This window comes from Dermacentor albipictus, chromosome 6, assembly GCF_038994185.2.
Source record: "Dermacentor albipictus isolate Rhodes 1998 colony chromosome 6, USDA_Dalb.pri_finalv2, whole genome shotgun sequence".
NCBI classification, from domain to species: domain Eukaryota; kingdom Metazoa; phylum Arthropoda; class Arachnida; order Ixodida; family Ixodidae; genus Dermacentor; species Dermacentor albipictus.
In genome coordinates, this window is record NC_091826.1 from 118,164,430 (window position 1) to 118,186,327 (window position 21,898).

The 21,898-nt window shown below is 45.9% G+C and overlaps 1 protein-coding gene across 2 annotated transcripts in view; it reads right to left on the reverse strand.

The window, feature by feature from the left end:
• LOC135916281 (OTU domain-containing protein 5-B-like) overlaps positions 1-21,898 on the reverse strand; it is a 58,832-nt gene that overhangs the window by 3,187 nt on the left and 33,747 nt on the right. Inside the window, exons 6-7 of one of the 2 annotated variants that reach the window (XM_065449606.2) lie at positions 18,267-18,474; positions 10,760-10,918 (exon numbers count right to left, since the gene is read on the reverse strand). In XM_065449606.2, coding sequence (XP_065305678.1) covers positions 10,760-10,918; positions 18,267-18,474 — 367 coding nt within the window. The remainder of the gene's footprint in view (positions 1-10,759; positions 10,919-18,266; positions 18,475-21,898) is intronic. The other variant, XM_065449607.2, reaches the window with a different exon arrangement.

Here is a 21,898-nt window from a genome sequence, read left to right on the forward strand (position 1 = left end):
ACTCCTGGAAACTGGTTGGAAATTCCAGGTCCACATGTTGGACATGCAGCGGACCTTCGGAAATACACTCTGGCAGAACAAAAGGATTTAGAATCCAAACCAAAGCTCACTAGTAAACAGCTGGCGTAATTTTTGGTTAATTATCACCACTCAGCACTGCCGGACGCAGCAAAGCCGGTGATATAATTAAATTCTGGACTCGATGGGAGTTATTCAGTTAAAAAATTTTTATGCTAGTGCAGCATAATTGTGAGCGGCATGCTTTTTTCTCGAGCGCGGCAGATGATGACAGCCACGCCTTTTTTCGCTACAACATACGCAAATTAGTTCGCAAAAAGGTCAATCGAAAATCACAACATTGCCGGAGTGCGAAAATTTAAAATGATTCTGAAAGTGCAGTGCCTGTACTAACTACTGGATGGCCTTAAGTGGATAAGAAACGGCTCCAACATGTCGAAATAGGCGATATAAATCATTTATCACCGGTGATCGATTTGAATAGGTGTGGTAACGAAAGAGTTAAGGCATGAATTCATTCTGTGTGTTGAAAATTGCACTTTAACCCACTTCCATATTCAACATCATCAAACATATACAGTAGAACCTCATTTATATAATCGCATCAAGTACAATTTCCCGACGCCAGGATTCGCGATCAAGAACACAGAAAATGAACCAATTGAGTTATTTTTTTACTGGCTCGTACGTTTCCGAAAAACATGTTTTTCGGCACTAACAGTCAATACATAGGCAAAGTGCGATCGTATGATAAGTTTTCCAGCTGCCAGATGCCATATACACAACAATAGGCACCAGGCGTGCGCAACCAAGAACAATAGCCACCAGCTACAATTTTTTAGTTGCTTATTCTGGAATCAGCAAATCTCCTCCTGTGTCATTGCATGCCTTATTCACAGCTACTGCCGCCAACCCTATTGCAACAAGTATCTTCACCCGTCTTTTTTTTATCTGTAACAGCTCTTCATTTATTAGACACGCGCTCTTTCCTATACCCAAACACAATTGCTACAAGAGGAAAAAGTGTGTACAGGACATTCATCGAAAACGAGCACTAACAAGCCAAGTTGTCGTTGTACAACACAACACACGTCTCACTGTACTCAACAAAGCCAACATAGTTTTCCCATTACTCGATCATTGCGTTTCCAATTTGTGCTTTGAAAAACAAGGGCAAGTGAAGCTGCAACTGCCTGTGCACCGCGAAAAATCCGTAAAGTGGACATTCAGAACTAGACTACCTGCACGGTCGCCGGCAAATGATCTCGATTGAAGGATGTTAAAGGGACACTAAAGGCAAATATTAAGTCAAGCTAAAGTGATAGATTAGTGCTCGAGGATCTCTAAGGTGTCCATATTATCGTGAACAGAGCCTAAATAACAGAGAAATTGATGTAAATACATGACAGAGACTTCACCGGGACATTCAAGCACTTGCCCAATGACAAAAGCGTTCCTCAGTTAAATTATGTAAATTATGGGGTTTTACGTGCCAAAACCACTTTCTGATTATGAGGCAAGCCGTAGTGCAGGACTCCAGAAATTTTGACTACCTGGGGTTCTTTAACGTGCACCTAAATCTAAGTACACTGGTGTTTTCGCATTTCGCCTCCATCAAAATGCGGCCGCCGCGGCCGAGATTCGATCCCGCGACCTCGTGCTCAGCAGCCCAACACCATAGCCACTGAGCAACCACAGTTGGTTCAGTTAAATTCTGTCACCAGTAGTCAACCACTCATTGCACAAAACATCTCGTATTATAAGACAAAATAAAATGTTACTTGTCCGGTTCTATGTTATGTTCTCATTGAAATTACCCTTGACAACGATGCAGGCGGTTGAATGGTTTCGTTTTCTCTCAACTGCGTGCCACTCATGCTTTCGCGTTTCAGTAGTTATCACGTAGTGCTACGCTGGTTTTGCTGGCTCGCGAAGCTCACACAAACTGCAAGTAGCAGAGAATTCAACTTCCATGTGATGCCACGAGATGCCCGAACAGTCTACACCACTTGGCCAAAAAGCAGCTGCAGCGGAGAATCCGCCGCTCTGACTTTATCCGTCTTAGCTTGGTACCACCATCTGTCGGACGCCGTTTCACTCACCGACGGCAGGAAAGGGTGGTGATGGTGTATGCAACGTCACTACTACCCCAGTTGGGTGGCGGGAGGTTTGTCAGGTCATGGACAGTGACTTCATGCAACACGTGCATGCATTGGCTTGCACTGAGATGACAGACTCTCACACTGCAGCAAACCTGGAGCTATTTATCGCAGGTGTCATCGAGGAGTGGGAACTTCCAGCCCACGATACTGTGCCAATCTTCGTCGTTAAAGATAATGGAAGGAACTTTACTTCTGCAGTAGCGCGGTCGTCCTGGAGTGGTGTGCAGTGTTTCAGACACACCCTTCAGTTGTGTCAGTGATACCAAAAGAGAAGTGTCAGGGTTTTTACAGCTCAGTGCTAAAGCCAGAGCGATTGTGGCTAGACACAAACGGAGTGCCAAGGCCCGAGGACGGCTTCAGGAAATTCAGAGAAACATGCAGCTGGACCCTCTCGAGGTTATACAGTCAAACCTCGATATAACGAACACGCATATAACGAATTATTGAATATATCGAACTCTTCCGAAATATTTTTGTCAAACACATGTATTTTTAGCTTCCTATAGCGAACGCGGTTTGGCATAAAACGGATATAACGAACTTCGCGACGCCAAGCCTTACCGCACTTTAATAGCAGGCGGCAGGCTTTGTTGCACTGCAAGTGTGTTGTGCGGCGCAGCAAACGTTCAGGACTACCTCGCAGGCGCTGACAGCACCAGAGATGCCACGTCGTCATCGAGAGTTGACAGCCAAAGAAATTGTCCGGATCTCACAACCGCTGACAGCGCCGCTTCAGCAGCGGCGGCAGCGGCGTGATGGAATGTTGTTTTTGCGTTTTAGTGTTGAGGCCTGGAACGATGAGGCCTGGAACGATTTTTCACGTTTTGTTGCTGACATGCCCGCAACAATGACTGTAGAAGACTTCGTAGGTGGCGACAACATCTCAGCGACCACGGCTGTACTGACGGACGCCGAAATCGCTGCGGAAGTCTCTGAACATCCCGCAGACGAAGCTCAGGCTGACCCTGTAGACGATGAGAACATTCCGACTTCACAAGAAGCACTTGCTGCGTTGGATTTACTGCGCCCCCACTGCAGTGCTACTGAGGGCAGTGGGTTTGCCCTTGCTGAGTGTTTGCAAACTGTGGAACAGGGCGTGATACGGAATGCGATCAACACCAAGAAGCAGGCCGCGATAACGCAGTTCTTTGTGCGTAAATAAATGAACGCGACCCAAGTAAGCATCGTTCGAGTTGCTATGCCTTCTCTGATTGAATTTTGCTCCTCTTGCATGTATTTTTTACTAAATTTTATATTACGAATTATGGATATAGCGAACTAATTTCCGACTTTTTAACTGTTCGTTATAACGAGGTTTCACTGTACAAGGCGTCCCGGCACGATGGAACAGTGAGCATGCCATGATGGCCAGGCTCGTGAAGCTCCGTACGGGCATCACTGTAGAACTTTCAGAATCTGACGCCGTTCCAAACTTGAACGCAAGTGAGTGGAAGCTTATGAATGCAGCAGTGCAAGTCTTGAAGCCACTTGACCATGCCACAACTGAACTGTCAGGGGACAGATATCCCACGCAGTCACAAGTCATTCCCCTGTTGCAGTGTACCAAGGTGGTTCTAGCTCAACATGTTTCCGAAGGTGGTGAGGCAGCATTGCTTGCTTCAAGCCTTTTGCGTAGCATCAAGACGAGGTTCCCTGATATCAAGATGTCACGCCTTCCTGCATTGGCAATGTTGGTCGATCCTAGATACAAAGATGTCTGTTATGCTGAACGACCCGCAAAGCAATGGGCATTCACTCTACTTGCAACGGAAGCAGAAGAAACTGTGCCAGTTGATCAATATGGTGCAGCAACAAGCGAGAATAGCACCTGCTCTGCAGAACCATCAGGGGACTCTGTGTGGAGTGCTTTTACACACTTCAGTTCGCGTGCCCATCATCAGTCAAGCCGTACAATCTCGGATGAGGTTGCCGAGTACTTGAAGGCCAAATTATCGGTCCGAAGACACCCTTGTGTGGTGGAAAAGCAAGGGCAGCCACCTTTACCCAACCCTGGTTGCAGCTGCCCGTAGGTATCTTTCGATACCAACCACCCAGACAAAAAGTGAAAGGCTTTTTCGACTGCATGAGCCGTTGTAAGCTGCAGAAGGGAGCACCTAAAACCCCAGCACGTGGAACAGGTAGTGGTTTTGTACGAAAATTTGTAGATTTTCGTAAATAATCAAGTTGTCTACTTTCCTTGAATAAATCCCCGACCTTAGCCCTCTGCCGTTTATTTTTCTTTACTTGCTACTATTCGAAGTATTCGCTTCAAACCAAAAAAAAAAGCACTATTCGCACGAATCAAGTATTTAAACAGTGCATGTCGGCTTCGTATTAGCCTTCAGTGTCCCTTTAACATTCTGCAGGTAAGAACTGACACCCTTAGAACAAACAAGATAGCCTTAGATTAGTGCACAGCAGCAATGAAACAGTTTGGTGAAGGAAGCATAACTGCGAGCTGAAATCTGATGAATTAACTGTCTTTTGAACCAGTGCTGCTGCCATAGTTTAAAAACTCGTGTGCAGATGCATCAGAATCCGTAAAAATTAGACATTTTCGTGCAGGAGTGTCCCAACGTTGATACCATTTTGGGAACTTACAAGTGCTCATCACCCCGACTATGCCCCGACTCAGGAGACACATTAAGATTCAATGTGTCACCAAAAAATAACGAAAATGTGAAAACTGAAAGAACAGTTTCTACTTAACCCGTTCGATGGTGCTAATTGCCTCAGAGTAAGACAATGCAGGGTGACATGGGTAGGGCCTCTTTTGAGGTCAGAGAAGCGCAGAGCAAAATTAGTTTTGAAGAAAGACTCAGGATCGTGGATGAAAATAAATGGGCAGCCATTGTGTGCAAGTTTCTGTAATGGAAAAGCATGGAGACAGAATGGAGGAAGAGGTGAAGAATGCTGGCAACCAAGTACGGGGTAACTGAAAGTGTAAATATATGACCAGGAGTCATCAGAATGAAAGTGAGAGAAACACAGACAGCGAATTGGATGCAAGGAATGGAAATAATAAAGACCATGGAGACTTACAAGAATGAGATGGAAGAAATTAGAAGGGAGAATATGTACAATAACACGATGGGTAGTGCCTTGCTATTTGAGGCTTGAGCTGGTTCCCTAAGGGGAAAGACATACCGGAGCAAATAATTGCAGCAAGATGAGACATGTATGCCACAGCAAAAATTTCAGAGACCACTCAGCACATCCTAATGGCATTCGAAGGGAGACCCGGAGGTAACGTACACCCTTCCAGAAGCTCTTGGATTTAAAAGGTTTGGGACACCAAATTTTGAGGCTATAAAAAGTATGTTGTAGGCTACTTCCGTATGCAAGGACACGCACAACGAGGTATTGGACGCTGCGAACATTTCAAAATAATTTTAATTCAGCTCCAAAAAGTCATTAAAAGCTCCTTCTCGTGGTCGAGACCCATCGCTAGCGCGGCAGTTATGACGTCACAGAGGAGGAACGAAAATATTGACGTCATAGCACACTAGCACAAAAACGTGACGTATGATGAGTAGCGATGAAATGCCGATTACAGAGCCTGCTCAGCTGAGCGACCGAGCATAGCCTCCAATATGACCGAGCTACAGGCATATAGAAATCCTTTCTTAATGCAAAGAAGGGGTAAGGCGTGCAGACACAGACACAGGAGGAGAGAAGTGGACAACACGAATGAACTCCACACGGTGGCCTGCGAACGGCAAACTGCGTACGGCGAGTTGCCATGAGGACGGGCCGAAAGCCGTACGCATGGCCGGACAGCCGTCGGCCAGACACATTGAGTGTCCGGGTGACTCCGAAAGGGACCAGGATATGCGGCGCTCATGTTACCGCTTCTCTCCTCGCATAGTTCGCTTGGCCTTTCTCAATGTGAAGGCCGGTCCACGTTACTGGCACGGAAACTCGCCGCTGCCGTTCGCGGGCCCCCGTGCGACAATGGTTTTGCTTGCGAACGGCGAGATTTCCTTGCCGTAGAGAGGATGGGCTCGGGACCCATTTGTGCGGCAGCCGTACGGTGAAGCAACCAATCAGCGACCGAGGAGTGGTCACTCTAGCACCGACGGCAGCATCACCGCCTCTGATCATTCAGCGGCGCCAATATCGTCGCTAGGTCTTTTCCGGTTCACTTCAAAGCTAAAGCTTAAGGCACTTCGGAATGAATCGCCGACTATCACAAGCCGCAATATTTTCTTACTGTTGTTCTCGCTCTTCGCAATAATTATAACAATCGCGACATGCACTTCGAATTGCCAATTGTTTACCTCTGCTGGCAGAGCACGCCTATGCGCAAGCAGACGATGCGGCATAGTTTTACATCACTATTTTTGTGACCCATGTGACCAAGCCGTGTTGTGTTTCCTATCCTATGACGTCATAGCATCACCCGGAGCCCGGAAACCGAAACTGAAATCGCTCGGTATAATAATGCTATTATTAAATTATTTATCAGGTTTATATGAATCCCGCGGTGTGTATCGTGCTTCCTGAAGCAGTACGCAACGCTTGAATTGAAGAACGCATGAACGAAAAGTTTCATGTCTCCACCCCTTTAAAGTGAACGGAAGCATCAACCAGTTAGCAGTCAGGATATGCAAGACGTTTAGAGTACTGGTGGGAACAAAAGAAAGGAAGAGACTGATACGACTGAATCTCTTACATTCATACGTAGCGGTACAGGGTAGATAGAAAAAAAAAAAAAGATCGAGATCTTTAAAAATATGCCAGAATGAGAAGCACATATAGCATACCGAATTAACTCAAGCAGGCTAGGTGACTATTTGTCACTACCCCGTTTCAAAGGTGCTACCAATAAAGCATCTTCATTTTCATGCTTGGCTGCAGGCTTTTTAACCGTGCGATTCAAAGGGAACAGCCACATTGGCACCATCATCATCAGAGAGCGGCAAAATACAAATTTGCAAACAACTGTAAGGGGCCTATTGACAAAGCGCGTCGGCAGGAAAGCGCTAAAGAACTGCCACTGAGCGCTGCTCATTGTGATTCGCTATTCGCCAACAGCCAACGCAACTAAAATTCAAAATACTGGCCTGGAAAAAAGGAGAATAGGCAATCGTGAAAGAGGGGACAAGGGAGCACACCGAGTTGGGGAGAGAATGGGGTACCTTAAGAAATGACAAAACATGCCATAGAACTTCGCTTTACGGTGAAGCTTCAAGGCAGCACAATGCATGCTGCTATGACGCCACATGTCAAGGCAAAATTCACTGGGTTCCTCCATTTTAAGGTTTTATATTTTTGAAATTTGAGGGGGCAAAAATTTGGCGCTATTCTTAAAAAGGGAAACCAGGGAGAAATTTTGGTTTTGTTGCCCGGCAGTTCAATGTTAGGGGTTTTTTGGACAAGTTTTAAGAACAATTCATGCAAGCAACATTACAACAAACATTCTATTCAAAGAAGTGTAACCACTCACACGAATATGTAATGGCAAAGAGAGCTGCTCGCAAATTACATGAGAAACTATCTCTACAAACCCCATTGTCAGGCATTATTATTACATTTTAAGGAAGCCATACAGACATCTATAAATAGACACGGGTTTGGTAATGCAATCTTTACACTCTTCTCTGTATTCGTTTAACAGACGAAAAAAATACAAGTAGTAGTGCACAATGGTGTGCATCGAAGAAGGTGTGATGCTCTTCCTTATACAGTTGGACCTCGTTGATAGGTTCCAGTTACGTACATTTTCCCAGTTGATGATATCGACGATTCTGAAAACTGCGAGAGCCACGATCATGGAGGCTAGAATCAGTGACCATACCAATGAATGGAAACTGCAGGCTTTGTGCTCCAGGGTGAAACTCCCCACATGTGAAAACAACACGGTAGCAGCAGCTGACATTTCCGAACTCTGGGAGCACGTCGTTACTACCGATAAGTGGCACTTTGATGGAGGAGTTGCTGAGTGCAGATAGTGCTGCCTCATTCTGCGAAGAATCTTCGACGGGGCAATCATGGTCGTGACAGACGGCGGCGTTGTGCGACGGAGGCGACGACAGCAGCGGCAGTGACGACGAGATTCACAGTGGCCCGTCTTTGACACTGACCCAATCGTTCACACAAACTGCCCGGTCATCGACAGAGTCGCTCATTGATTTCATGCACGCTAAATTATAGCTGCCAGTCTTCGCGCAGCCGCTGCACACAATGCACACCATGGTTATGAACCTGCAACTTCCACGAAGGCAAGTGCAGAATTCTGACTAATTCACCATGCCTAACACTTGACACCCTGTTTAGAGGTACTATAAATAAACATTTTATTTTTCACAGCCTATTTTCTATATCATTTTTTATCGTAAGTAACAAATTTGGTTTCAGAGCTATGAAGGGATGTTCGGCCACTTTTCTTTTTCTTTTTTTTTCCCGACAATTTAGATATAGCAATAATTGGTTATAATGACTGAATTTGTCTTTATTCTTGATATTGTTATAAGTGGACTGCACTGTACAAACCAGTAAAAATGACTGGTATATAATGTGGGGGTCGACTTTTTGCGACAACTTTTTGCAAAGTTCGACCTATTTTCTGGTATTTACGGTAGTTAGGCAAGCATTGCCTCCGCATCGCAGCTACCGTTTGTAATGCACAGAAACATCAGTGCTGCATTAATTTGATTCCTAGCTCATTACCACGATTTACAAATATTATGTACGGAGCCGTTGTAGTATTCATTTAAACAATGCTAGCAAAAAGCAGTACGCTTTTGTTCACTAAAGGCCAGCACATGCTGAATACATTATAGCTTTGTATGTTTTAGTTTTTTGCCCAAGTATGAGGCGAAAGATAGGCATATCCCAAGTTCACATATTAATAACAATAATAGTAATATGATATTCTTGACCACCTTCTTTAGTTTTGTAACACCTCCATTTATTGTTATAGTGAAACCCATATATAACGAACTCAATTCCATGAAAAGTGGTAGTCATATCAGTAGTTTGTTGTATATGAACCTGCCCATAGGCAATTGCACTGAAGCTGGCATCAGCATTTACAATTCAGCAGCACTTTGTTGCAAAAACCAGATTTACATTGTCATTTTTTTCCCGGTGCGTTCCTACACCTAGCTGCAAATTTCCTATTCTAAAGAACGAAAGACTTCGTATAGCTCTTTCAAAATGGTGCACAGTTCCAATCAACTGTCATTTTGAAACTGCAAGCGCAGCTGCCATATATTTATAGAGAGCTTGTAATATATGTAACTACCAGCGGGACATGATTGTATTCTGCACAAGAGAGCGACGCATCCGAGTTAGACCGGAAGTGTACTCTTCCAAAGCTACTACAATGTGCTGCCATTCTGCGAAGGTCTCGGACGTCATGGTCTCGGATAGTGACTGCACGTCATCCACACAAGAAGAATAAAACTGTTGTCTATGTCGCTTCGGGCAGAAAAAAAAGAAAAGAAAAAAAAGAAACGCAATGCTTGAAAGATAAAATGTCACTGCAGACCATATCGGCAATTAGCAAACATCTTAATGCACAGAACCCTAACAAGCAATGACATTCAGTGTATGAACGCTATTTTTCAGGTTTAACGTTAGCAGCTATGAGTGGTTTACGTAAATAGTGTGGAAACATGGCGACGGTCTTGTCTACCCACCCCAAACTGAATTTGGCATTATTGTTGTAAAATTCACTTTGTAGCAAATGAGTGTAAAATGGCTTTTGCTTAGTCTCAGGCTACTTTGATAACAAAAGTATTATGTATAACTATGCTGAATTTTGTGTATCAGTTTTCATTTGGAATGCTTTGAGGCCTAACGAGAAAAATTTCTGGGATGGTAGCGGCACCTATCGGCAAGGTCAAGAGCTAGGCGCAACAGCTGTGTTGTACCAATTTCACCACTGATCGGGAGGATGATGGGTACTGTTCTCTCTGGACTGAAATGGCAGATGTGCTTGGTCTACTTAAACGACGTTGTGGTGCTTTCGAGAACAATTGATGAACATATAGGACGACTCAAGCACGAACTCATCGCAATTAGCAAAGCAAATCTGACTATCAAGCCTGAGAAATGTCATTTTGGCTTTCAGGAGCGCAAGTTTCTCGGGCACGTAGTCAGCTCCCGCGGTGTTCGGTCAGACCCTGAGAAGCTAGCTGCCGTCGCAGAGTTCTTACGCCCAACTGACAAGAAGGTAGTACAATGCTTCTTAGGTCTCTGCGCTTACTACCGTCGTTTTGTCGAAGGATTTTCAGGGACCTGCCGATCGGCAGGAATGAAAAGTACAAATACAATGCACTCCTGGCTGTCATTGTGGTTCTGCTCACACTTTTTGCATGCACTCACAAAACTTGGGTAATAAATAAAATCATTTATGTGGCGACATGCATGCAAAATTAAAAGCGCAACTGGATAGCGTTCGCGAGATGTAAGCAATCTTATCAAACTATACTAAAACTTGCTATCTGCAAAGTCAGTTTACGGAACGGTAATGCTATTTCCATTGACCCCGATATTGTGCTAGTGTTAAACTAAACCTCTTTACTCCTGTCAGTAGGTGATGCTGACGGACTGTGCGTTTAAACGCTCACCAAACATGGATGGTGGCAGGTGGTTGAGGAAGGAGGCCGTCTCGATCAGGGAGAAGCCTTCCTCCTGCAGCTGCAAGTGTGGCGAGCTCACCGAGGATGGCTGCTGCAAGTTGTCCCGAGCCTTAGAGAGGCCCGAGCTGCCTGCCTTGGGGCTCAGATCTGCATGCCAACACGGACAATCCACACGCGCATCAGCAGAAGGCCGAGAAACAACACGTCATATGTGGCATCACGTTTCTGTTCTGTCCTCCGGAGGTATAGCACCATTTGTTGCTGCTACACTAGTCACTTTCTGGTCTCTTTGCAATGCTGCTACTCTTCCATGAAGCAAGTGGCAGACAAAAGGGCTCAAAAAGCACTTATGGCTATGGATTGTGCGAACTGCATGAAAACATGTGCAGTGTGTATAAAAGTTTGACGTCTCTTGTCGATGCCAGCTCATCGCTGAACGGAGGATAGTGTTGTATACCAAGTGAAGCATTAGTCACATCGCATGGAATAGTTGAGAGGAATCAGTACAGAGTACCTTATTATGCGAAACATACTAGCCGCACAACCACGCTCTTCCTTGCTGCGCCGCGCACGGCCGCGTAGCTTCGCCTTCAAGAGTGGAACGCGACAGCGTTCCCGTCGACCCGCCAAGGGGTGTAAGACAATGGGCTACGGCGCAGCGACTACGCGCCCCGCATCGGACGCGGTGAGCATCGAGCAACGCAGCGTTCGGCGCGACAACGAAATGTGTGCCTGAGCAAGCGACGCACGCCTGAGCCGACGCCGACGACACCGGCTTTTCTGCGACACGAGCTCCTTAACGCTGTCGCGTTAAAATAAAGGCTAGTATGCTTCGCATCCTGGGCTTAACCTTAGCTAAGCCACAGCCATTTTTTGGTTAAACACCCAGCACAGTTGAACCCATTTGTAATGAATTTGACAGTTCCGCAAAAAGTGGTCATTGTATCAGTAGTTCCTTATATGTGGACTCGCCCTTCAAAATGCATAAAATTTAATGACATTGAAGCTGGCCATGGCAGTTACTATTCGTTAATGTTTTGGTCTGAAAATCACATTTAAAAAAAATTCCAGTCGAAACCCACGATGACAACGAAATTCTTGCGACAATAGAATATTTTCGTATCCCCGGTGAACACACATAGGAGTCCATGCATTCAGTGCCTCTCGACAACGAAATGTTGCTGTACTACAATCCCCCATCAACAAATTTTCCGGAACACAACCCTGCACAAGCTACTTTCGCAAGGCTAGCAGGCCTCCAATATGTGCTCAAATGCGATTGCTTTGCCCTAAAAGTCTGAAATATCACTACGCTACACTTGCATGGGTGGTGCCAATTTTTTTTACAACAGCCAAGTGCCAAAAGCGATTGTGTGTGCCGGAAACACGTCATGGCCACCATCTTGTTTGTTGATCGCACGTTGCTACCGACATGTGATGACAGTTTTTGCACGCCTAGTGCAGTGCATAATGTGCACCTTGGTCAGAAAAATGTAGCAAAGACAAGGAAATCAACGTTCCACCCGCATGGAATTGTTTATGCCGCTTGAAGTGGCAGTCGCAGCATGGAGTGCCATGCATCGAGCCGCAATTGAGCGATTGTCTGGGAACATGCACCCCTTGTTTCAAGAACACTGGTTTTGGTGCCACCAGACAGGCATCACGTGCAGATTCGGTGCCAGACGTACATTTGTGCGGAGGGGCCATAATCTCTGTCGACTGCCTTCGGGTATAGGAGATACGATCCCTTTTGCACTTGGCACTGGACGCATTGGCACGTACGGGCGACAGCATGCACTGGAGAAATGCTGCTGCAAGTGTGGAGCATTGTTGCTCAGCATCCGGTGCCTAGTTATGCAAAATCTTGCAAAAGCAATCCTATCTCCAAAAGGAGTTGACCGACAATACTAAAAAAAAAAGTTATGGGGTTTTACATGCCAAAACCATGTTCTGATTATGAGGTATGCTGTAGTGGAAGACTCCAGAAATTTGGACCACTTGGGGTTCTTTAATGTGCACCTAAATATATGCACACGGGTGTTTTCGCCCCATCGAAGTGCGGCAGCCATGGATGGGATTCGATCCCGCAAGCTCGTGCTAAACAGCCCAACACCATTGCGACTGAGAATACTGCTCCAAAGCAGTGCTGCCACTGCTGATCGACGCATGCGGTGCACTTTGTATTGTTGGAAATGTTGTTCTGCATCCTCGAGCAAAGCTTGCCAAAGTAGGCTAACGGAATTTTGACAGTATAGTTTCGTTCTGCAACACATTACCTATTTGTGTTGTCTCATTTCGAAACAACAAAATTCTCACAAAAGGGAATATTTTTTCGCGTCCCTCGGCAATTTCATTATTGTGAGGTTCAACTGGGTGTTACATTGTTGTCCTCGGCATTTTCCAGCACCTAGCTCAAAGTTTTCGTTAGAAACGTCACCTAAAGAATGCAGCTGCCACCATTCTTTTTTTTTTTTCTGAGAGCTTGTTATATATATTACTATTAGTGGGACACGAGTGGATTTGGAATGATAGTAAAGTGTTCTAGTTGGCTGGAACTGCTGCAGCATGCCGGCATTTTGCTAAGGTCTCGCTGTCACAGCTGCAGCGTCAGCCACATGCATCCCGGGAGCCACAAAGTTACATTTTCCACGTTGCTTCAGGCGAAATAATGCAAAGTGCGAAACGTAGAATGCTATCATGATGTTTATCAGTAACGAAGCAAACAAAGCGCAGATTAACCACGGTCTCCTGATAACGGCATTGTAAGATCTGCCGACTCTAAATGAGGGTGTTGCTATCGTGACATCCAAGATTGCACACTGTGCCGCACGGAGAACTATGCAAAAACCCAAGTGTTGCCATCGTGGCCTCTGCAATAGCACCGGCGTGTGCTATCACGGCCGCCGTTCTCCCTTTGCCCTGAAGCATCTGGAGACATGCTTTGAAGCACGGCAACCCCAGCACGGTTGAAGGCGGGTGACTTCTAGTGCAGCTCCTGGAATCTGCGCACGCTGCTCACATATCTCGGCATTCGTATCTTCGCCGCTATTCGACTGCTGTGCATCGACTTCTGTTGTGATTCCGTGCTTTGGAACTTCACGTGCGACCTCCTTTCATCGCGACCAGTTTTGAAGCGTTCATTGTAACCGTACGTTACTGTTGAGAATGTTCGTTATATCTGGGCGCAGTTTCTACAGAAAGGGTTGAAAAATCGTAAATGCAGTGAAATGTAGTCGCTATAGCTGATAAATCGTTATATATCTGGAATCGTTACAAGTAAGTTGCACTCTTAAAACAGTTGCACCTTTTGGGGTGTATATTTGTCCTACAAAAGTAATCGTCTGCCTCGGTTGCATTTCATTTCTTGAAAACACAGTGCTCGCTACTTTTGTGTGCAAACTTTTTTAAGAGGGTAGACTGCAGTATTTGTTTCTACATTCTTTGGGTACCTTCTTGCTCATGTTCCTGCATCTTCTGTGTTGTCATTGCTAATGGCACTATTCTAATGTATTGATGACAATTTTTTTTCTGTAATGTGTATGCCCATACATTGCATTGATTACTGCAATACTTTTGCTATGATGTGCCTGTCCTGCTTGAACATTGTTATGGTCTTTAGTGTGTACTAAACAAGCAAAACTAATTGATATTTTACAGACCCAATATCCCACTATGATAACAGATTGCAGTGAGCATCCAAACAACCTGAGCTGCGACAATGTCATTTACCTTAGGCGGATTCACCACAGCACAGGCAAAAAACGCAGACACCACTGCTAACTCATGAGCATTCTCAGCGCAGAAGTGAAAGAAATATCATTAATATTTACGGCGATACTATTGTCAGTGATGCACCGTGGAATGCTGTCATTACTCCAATGAGGGTCACTTTAAAAAAAATTATATTCAACATCTTCAGTGACCGATTTCGAAAAAAAAAAAAAAGGTACTGCAATCTTTTTCTCAAGTGGCTATAAAGTGAGAAAAATTGGGGTGTGTGAATACCGCACAGTAGATTTTGAATCGACTACGGAATTGAATCAAGAAAAAAAAAAGAAAAGCTAAGTATCGAATTGAATGCAGAATATCATAAACATCATTACAAAATTTCATGCTTACAAATTCTGGGCAAGAAAATACGGTATTGCATGTGCCAGAAATCTAGCATTGCATAACAAGAATCTAGCAAGCTATCAGTAACATAGGTACACGGAAATCGAGATATGCAGAACAGTCTGCACTCATTAAACGGAACACCAAGTTAGTATGCCAGCACTGATTACAGCTCAGTTGTAGTATGTAAAGGTTTGGAAATATTTTTATCAATAATACGTCTGTTGGACAGAATCAAGTGCTCTCTTTTTTTTCCTCTGAAACTAATGAATTAATGACACTCTGCTGTAATGAATACTAATAACGTTCTCAGTTGAACAGTTGACCTGTGTTTTGTGGGAATCATATTTAGTATTGCACAGAAAGTTTTCTTTCCAGTTTTTCTGTAAAATAGAGAAGGGCTTCCCGACTTTATGGCAGGTGGGTTATCGTAAGGCCAACCTGCTAGATAGATGAATGGATCACACATCACGTGACTCAATCACCACTGTGCGCATAGCCGGCACAGACAGTAAAGAGCAGGGCTGTCTGCACTGTTTCATTGTAAGGTTCGGCACGATTTGATCCCTGCCAAAGAATCTGAAATCTGGAGGGTCATGGCAAGTTGTGGGGATGCGCGACGCTCGTGCGTCCCCAGATATCTTGTTTTCCCCATCTCCTGCAATCCCGCTTCGCCGCGTGGCCTGCGTGACGCCCACGGCGGTCGATGTGGTTGAAGCGCAGCGCGAGAGATGGCGCGAGTGTTGCGCTGCTACCGGCGGGGTTACTTGGGTGCGGGAGCGGAAGGCGCTGCCTCTTGGATTCGGGACAGTAAGCGGTACGGACGTGCTGTGCCGCGCGTGCGCCGACCCATGCTTCTGCGAGACCGTCTCGCGTGGCTGCCTTGGAATGCGCCACCGTTCGCGTGACAGTACGCGCGAACGACTAGGCGTTGGGATCCAGCATGGGGCGAACATATTCGCCCGCTATCCGGTCGCGGTGAGTCGGACTTCTAGATTTGTTGTGCGCCCATCGGCATGTTTTGTGGATAGCAACTCGGCTAGCAGGCATTGATCTATGAAAGGTGCAATAAATGCCCTTGTGACTGTTTGCACTACTGTTTTGTCGTTCCTTTGTCCCAAGAGTACGGGCGTGAGAGACCCCACAAAGTTCACAGGATGCTTGCTACTTCTCCTCCTCCTCCTCGTTGCAGATTGTCTGCTTTTAGAGTATCGTGCAGCTGCTGCTAATAGATCTGTGCTGATTCGGCCCCAAACCGTTAACTTTAGTCGCCAATGCCCAATGAAGCAACACTGATTAGGCTTAATAGCCTAGGCACTGTGACCATGACAAAAATTCACTGATGGTCAATGTGGTAACAGGTCACAAACCGTCGTGCCAGAGGGCAGCCAGCTAGGTCCTGACGGGAAGTCACGTGGGCTGGGATCCCAAGACAACCCGAAACTGCCCGAAGTTTGCAAAATCAAATGCCAGGACAGCTGGCCGCGGAATTAACGTAAACAAGCTGCCAGTGTGGCCGCTGTCAGTGAGACTAGTGCAGCATTGGCGTAGTCGGGCATGCATTGCCAGCTTCAAACTATACAGTTTCACTCGGGGAGATGATCACCTTTGTGAAATTCCACAGGAGTCGGCACAGGATGCGCATAGGGCACCTCACATTGCACAGCGCAACATTTGGCCTCCGACGTGACCGATGCAAGATGGGAAAATGCACATAAGCGATTGTATTCCCTAAAGCAATCGCTTGAGGATGCCTGCTCACAGCGATCACATCACCCACGGGTGACATTGATGAGTTGGTGTTTTGTCATCATTTGACAAGACACGAAAAAGCAGGATATCAGGTGTGGCTTATGTATACACATAAAATTTCGTGCCGTCCTGCTTGGGCTTCTATTTCAGAAATGGTGCTTCTCTTCTGCTCCTGTTCCGAAGGAGCTAGGGATACGGCTGGCATACGAAAATGCACGCCGCCTGTGACCAGTGGTAAGTTTCACATGAAAAACAGTATTGGTCACGATCATAACAATGATAAACTAATGTATGTGTAGTCATTACTCAACAAGCACATTCCTTTAACATCAATGGTCTAGTTTAGAACACGTCGGTTTCGAGCTGCCACCCATATATACGACGAGGAGACGGAGCTAACACTGGCACAGCTGCAATGCCTTTGCTAACTCAGAAAAAAAATGATGTCACCACATATATACGAGAGGCGTGAAAAGGGATACCACCAGAGAAAGAGGAACCGAAAAGGCATCGCAATATATGGAAATGATCCTCTGCAACTTGTACGTAGCACAATGCAGATAGCACGCACGCATGACAGCACGGTGCGCTGTTCACGGCCGCACAAAGACACACGAAAAGCTAGAAATGGTGCGCCACCGCTCTTATCGTACTGTGTTGCAAGGCAGAACGGTACGGTCGAACCTAAGAAAGATAATGCTGGAAGTAAGGAAATCCGAAAGTGACCGTAGCCATGCAGCTGGCAGGGTGAGGTAAAGGTCCTCAAGCGCCCGCGTTGCAATCCGCCCAGTCCCCACAAAGATGGTGGTGAGCACTCATCGCCTCTTTTTGTAGTCTGCTAGCCAGAGAATTTTCAGAGTGCAGCCAGACCAAAACTGTCCTGGCTGGTTCTGGCAGCCTGCGGGTATAGCCAGAACTGTCCAGCCCGAGTAAAACGAATATCTGGCAGAAGTGCGTCGTGCGATGGGAGGAGCAACCATAGAAAATCAAAGGCGCTCTGGCTGGCTCTGGCAGCCCACAGGTAGCCAGAAGTAGAAAATCAAAGAGGCCCTATGTCCATGTCACATTATCATATCGATCGGTCTTGTCTATCCGGACAAGCCTTGTAGCGACAGACATGACCCCAGACGATACGGCGCAAATTGAGGTGTTCGGGCACTGTGCGTGTGCGATCTCCATATTAGCGGGGAGCACTCGCAGTGCCAAGGTCCGCTACTGCGTCAGCCACGGCGGCCCATACGTGAGGCAATCCATTTGCGCTGAAAACCAAGCGAAATGCTCGCTTGGCCGCCATCGAGCACGAGGGGCTCCATGGTGCACGCGGCAGGTGGCAAACGCATGGGTCTCAAGACCAACTCTACTGAATATTCGGAAAATCGGATAGTACATATTCAATTCGCAAACAGAATTAGTCAAACGTTCACTATTCGATTCAGTGATATTCTAGTATTCACACTTTCAAGGATTGTAGCAGGGTCAGCCTGTTAACACATGTGGCCAGCTTTCGAAAGAAACAGCCATCATTTGAGCAGTTGATCTCGTGTGCATTAGCCAGGTAAAGAAACAGCCAGCATTGAGCGGGCGATGCCACGCACATTGGCTAGATAATATGGGCGCAAATTCAGCTCACCTTTACCGTCCCCAGCGTGGGCCGCGCTGTCCGACTGGTCCGACAGCACCTGAGCCCCTCCGAGTGGAGGTGTGCGGGGACTGGCTCGGGACCGTGGGGATGCCCTGCCTCCCCGTGGGGAGGACGATGCTCCGGATGCAGCCGTATTGCCCCCAACGTCCACCAGGGGGGAGAGGCTTGAACTCGATGTGGCTGTGGCTGACCGGGTCTGTTCACAGCAACAAAGAGGGACAAGCATATGCAAATCTGAACAGTTTTATACAAGGTCCATGCAAGGTCTGCATTCAGACTTTGCATCTGCACAAGGTAAAGGAGCAGGACCAAGTGTGTGACAGAAGTTTTCTGTGGTACGACAACACCAAGAACAGAGAAAGAAACAGAAAGAAAAAAGCAAGCGCTAAGCAAGTAAGTGTTCTCACTCCCTCCTACCAAGTCCTTATTTCCACGTCGTGCTATGTACCCCCTAGACTTGAACCAACCAGCCCAGCAACATATTCTACTCAGAACACAGTTCGTCGCGACTGCGCCTATGAAGCACAGTGTGTGTTTACACGGCACAAGAACAAAATTATATTGCGCATCAGCTAGCCTATCTCATCAGTAATAAAAATTAGCGCTTTAACTGCACCCAATTATGCAACTGTGAAAATTCACAGCGCATCAAGGCCATGTAATTTTGCCACCTTTTGGATTTACAATACTAACAATCCTGTGCAGATACATAAATCGCTTTGCAAGAGCAATACACAATCTTTATCAAAGAAATTCTATGATAAGCCAAATAAAGTTTGGACGTTCCTGTTTAGTCACCTGCAGATTAGGTGCCCTAGCATTATGCAGACCTCCCAGTAAGGTGAAATCAGCACTTATAGCCATCATTACCACAAATGTGCAGTGGACCACTATCTTTACAATGCTTGTTAGGTGGAGGTGCACTAGACATTTTTGCGACCCCTCAACATAAACCTACCCTGTAAATTAACGCAACAGTAGGAGCCACATTGTTTTTCCGTGATACAGCTACAAGAGGTGGCACTGTAGATGGTTGCTGCAACGCAAGCATCCCTTTGAAATGGGGTGATGACAACAGTCACCCAAGCCCATTCTTTTTGCCTTTCTGCTGTCACCTTGCCCAAACCAAATATTCACAGTCAATTATAAAAAAATCATAGAATCCTTGAAAACCTCCATATTCTAGGCTAAGCTAGCATAAAAAATTAAAAATTTAATGTTCCCTTCACAACACGTTTTCCCTTCCTCAGAACAAAAAGCCTCAGAGATCAGAACAACGTCTCCGATGCCCTGTGCGTGAAGCCACATCAATATCAACATCATTTCGGCGCCTTGCCAGAGAGCATTGTGGCGTCGTGTAAACAAGGACTCGCGTCATGCTGAAGCTTGGATAAAAAAAGACGCCGTGCGCTCAGCATAGAAGAAAAATTAGACGTAGTTTGTGCTACTGAATGTGACACGAAGTCGGCGCTGGTACGCGACACGGATCTGCTGTTGACTACGGTGTGTGTCATTTGGAATGCGAAGAAGTTGCTTGGCAGCGCTGCTGCAACCGTGAAGAGATGTCGGCTACGAGGTTCGACTTTTCGCCATCACTGCTTCTGTTGTTGCCGAAGTGCTGACTAGCGACAGTGATGAGGACGACATAAAAAGCGACAGCACGAGCGATTCAGGCCCGATAGTGACAGAAGCTGCGCGTTACGTAGGCCTCGTGAATGCAATCGTCGCAATGAGAATGGCAACCTGCAATAATAAAGCCGCCCTGCGACTTCTGCAGCGCTACTGTCCGTGTGCATGGAGAACATGCAACGCCAACATGGAACCTGCCATGCACGTGTTTGCCGAGAAGAGGGGGCTGGCTGAAAAGCTGCCTCACAGCTTCGCTAAGTTTAAGGCCGCTGTCGTTGCTGCTAGGCCCCCACAGCATTAAACTAAACGAACACTTTTGTTGCGCGAAGTGTATAAGTACTGCATGCTTTTTCCCCCCCTTTCAGTTCTGTCTTTGACAGGTAAGTGGGCGGCCTCACGCTATTTCGGTTAAGCAGAACTACCATTTAGTATGTACTTTTTCAGAGCTCTGGCCAACTACTGTTTAGCGTGGTTTCACTGTGCGTAAACAAAAAGCAGAATGAATGCACTTTTCAACATAAAATTTTTATTAACAAGATGAATGCCATAAAAAAGATATAAACTGCCAGAATCATGATTGTGGGATAAAAATAGGAAAGTTTGTAAGGACACGCTTGTATCTACAAAGAAAAATATGTAAAAAAAATTATGATATAAAAAATGTATTGCCATCTAACAGGCACTATCTCCGAAAAAAAATCACAAATTCTGCTTGAACGGGTATTCCACTACAAAAATTTAACTGCAAGCACTACAGTTGGGCGTGCCGGGCTGCGGCCGCCTATGTTCCAGGCTGGTTTACGTCATTGCCGCTCTCAGAGTCAAAGTCCTATGAAAAGGTAGCATCCTCAGGTTCGCTGCTGCTCAGTCCATCAATAAAATCAGCCGCAGACGCAGTGAAATCACGAGATCTGCTATCTTTCGAACTGTGCATTTCGTTTCCAGAGGCAGTAATTTTTTCTTTCTACTTTGACGATCGCAAACCTTTGGAGAGTGTTCAAAAATCACTGCCTGGCACGAAAAAAATTTAACTGCTCAGAAAACAAAAGTATAGTTCTCCTCCTTCAAGTCCGATGGTGTGGTATGCCTATGAGCAGCATGGAAGGTCTCGAAAGCTGAGTTTCAAACCATCAATAGCGGGCAGCCATTTTTGCTTTCTACTTTGACAATCGCAAAATTTAGGAGCACGTTTGAAAATTGCCACCTGGCAGGAAGAAATCGAACTGCTTAGAAAAAAAAAAAAAATATAGTCATCCTTCAAGTTCAATGGTGCAGTATGTCCATGAGCGGTGTGGAAAGTCTTGAAAGCAGCATTCCAAACCATTGATGATGATGTGTAGTGTTTTATGGCGCAAGGGCCAGGTTTGGCCAAAGAGCGCCATGACGAATGGTAGTGTTAACGAGGTATTATGGAAGATGTGACTTGGCTGTAAAGTGGCCTAAAAAATAGTCGCTGTAAAGTGCGTAAAATCTACGTGCTATAAAATTATGGCGATGATTAATGACGAAGACTGTGAAGATTAAAATCCATCGTAAAAGAATGGTGCATTGTTTAAAATATGCGAGACGTTAAATTGCTTACAGCACTACAGCCTCGCCAGAGCCCTTGAACCACAAGGGCCTAGAGGCACGTGCTATTTAAAATAATTATCGCAGCGGCATCCTCTGGAGCGAGGAAGCGCTACGAACGTATGGGGCTAATAACATGCAACACAACATCTTTCAAAAAACCTAAGACGGCGTTGGTGTCAAAGAGTGGTTCTGGACCAAGTAACATAGCAGGATGAAGGGGGATGTGGTGCCTGTACGCTAAGAGAAAATGTTTTTTTCTTTCAGGTTCGGCTTCCCGACACTCCAGTAGGACGTGGAGGACGGTCAGCCTCTCCCCGCACCTACCACAGGTTGGAGGCTCGTTTCCCGTGAGTAAGAAGTTATGTGTTCCAAAAGTGTGTCCTATTCTAAGACGGCAGAATAGGACATCTGTCCTGCGG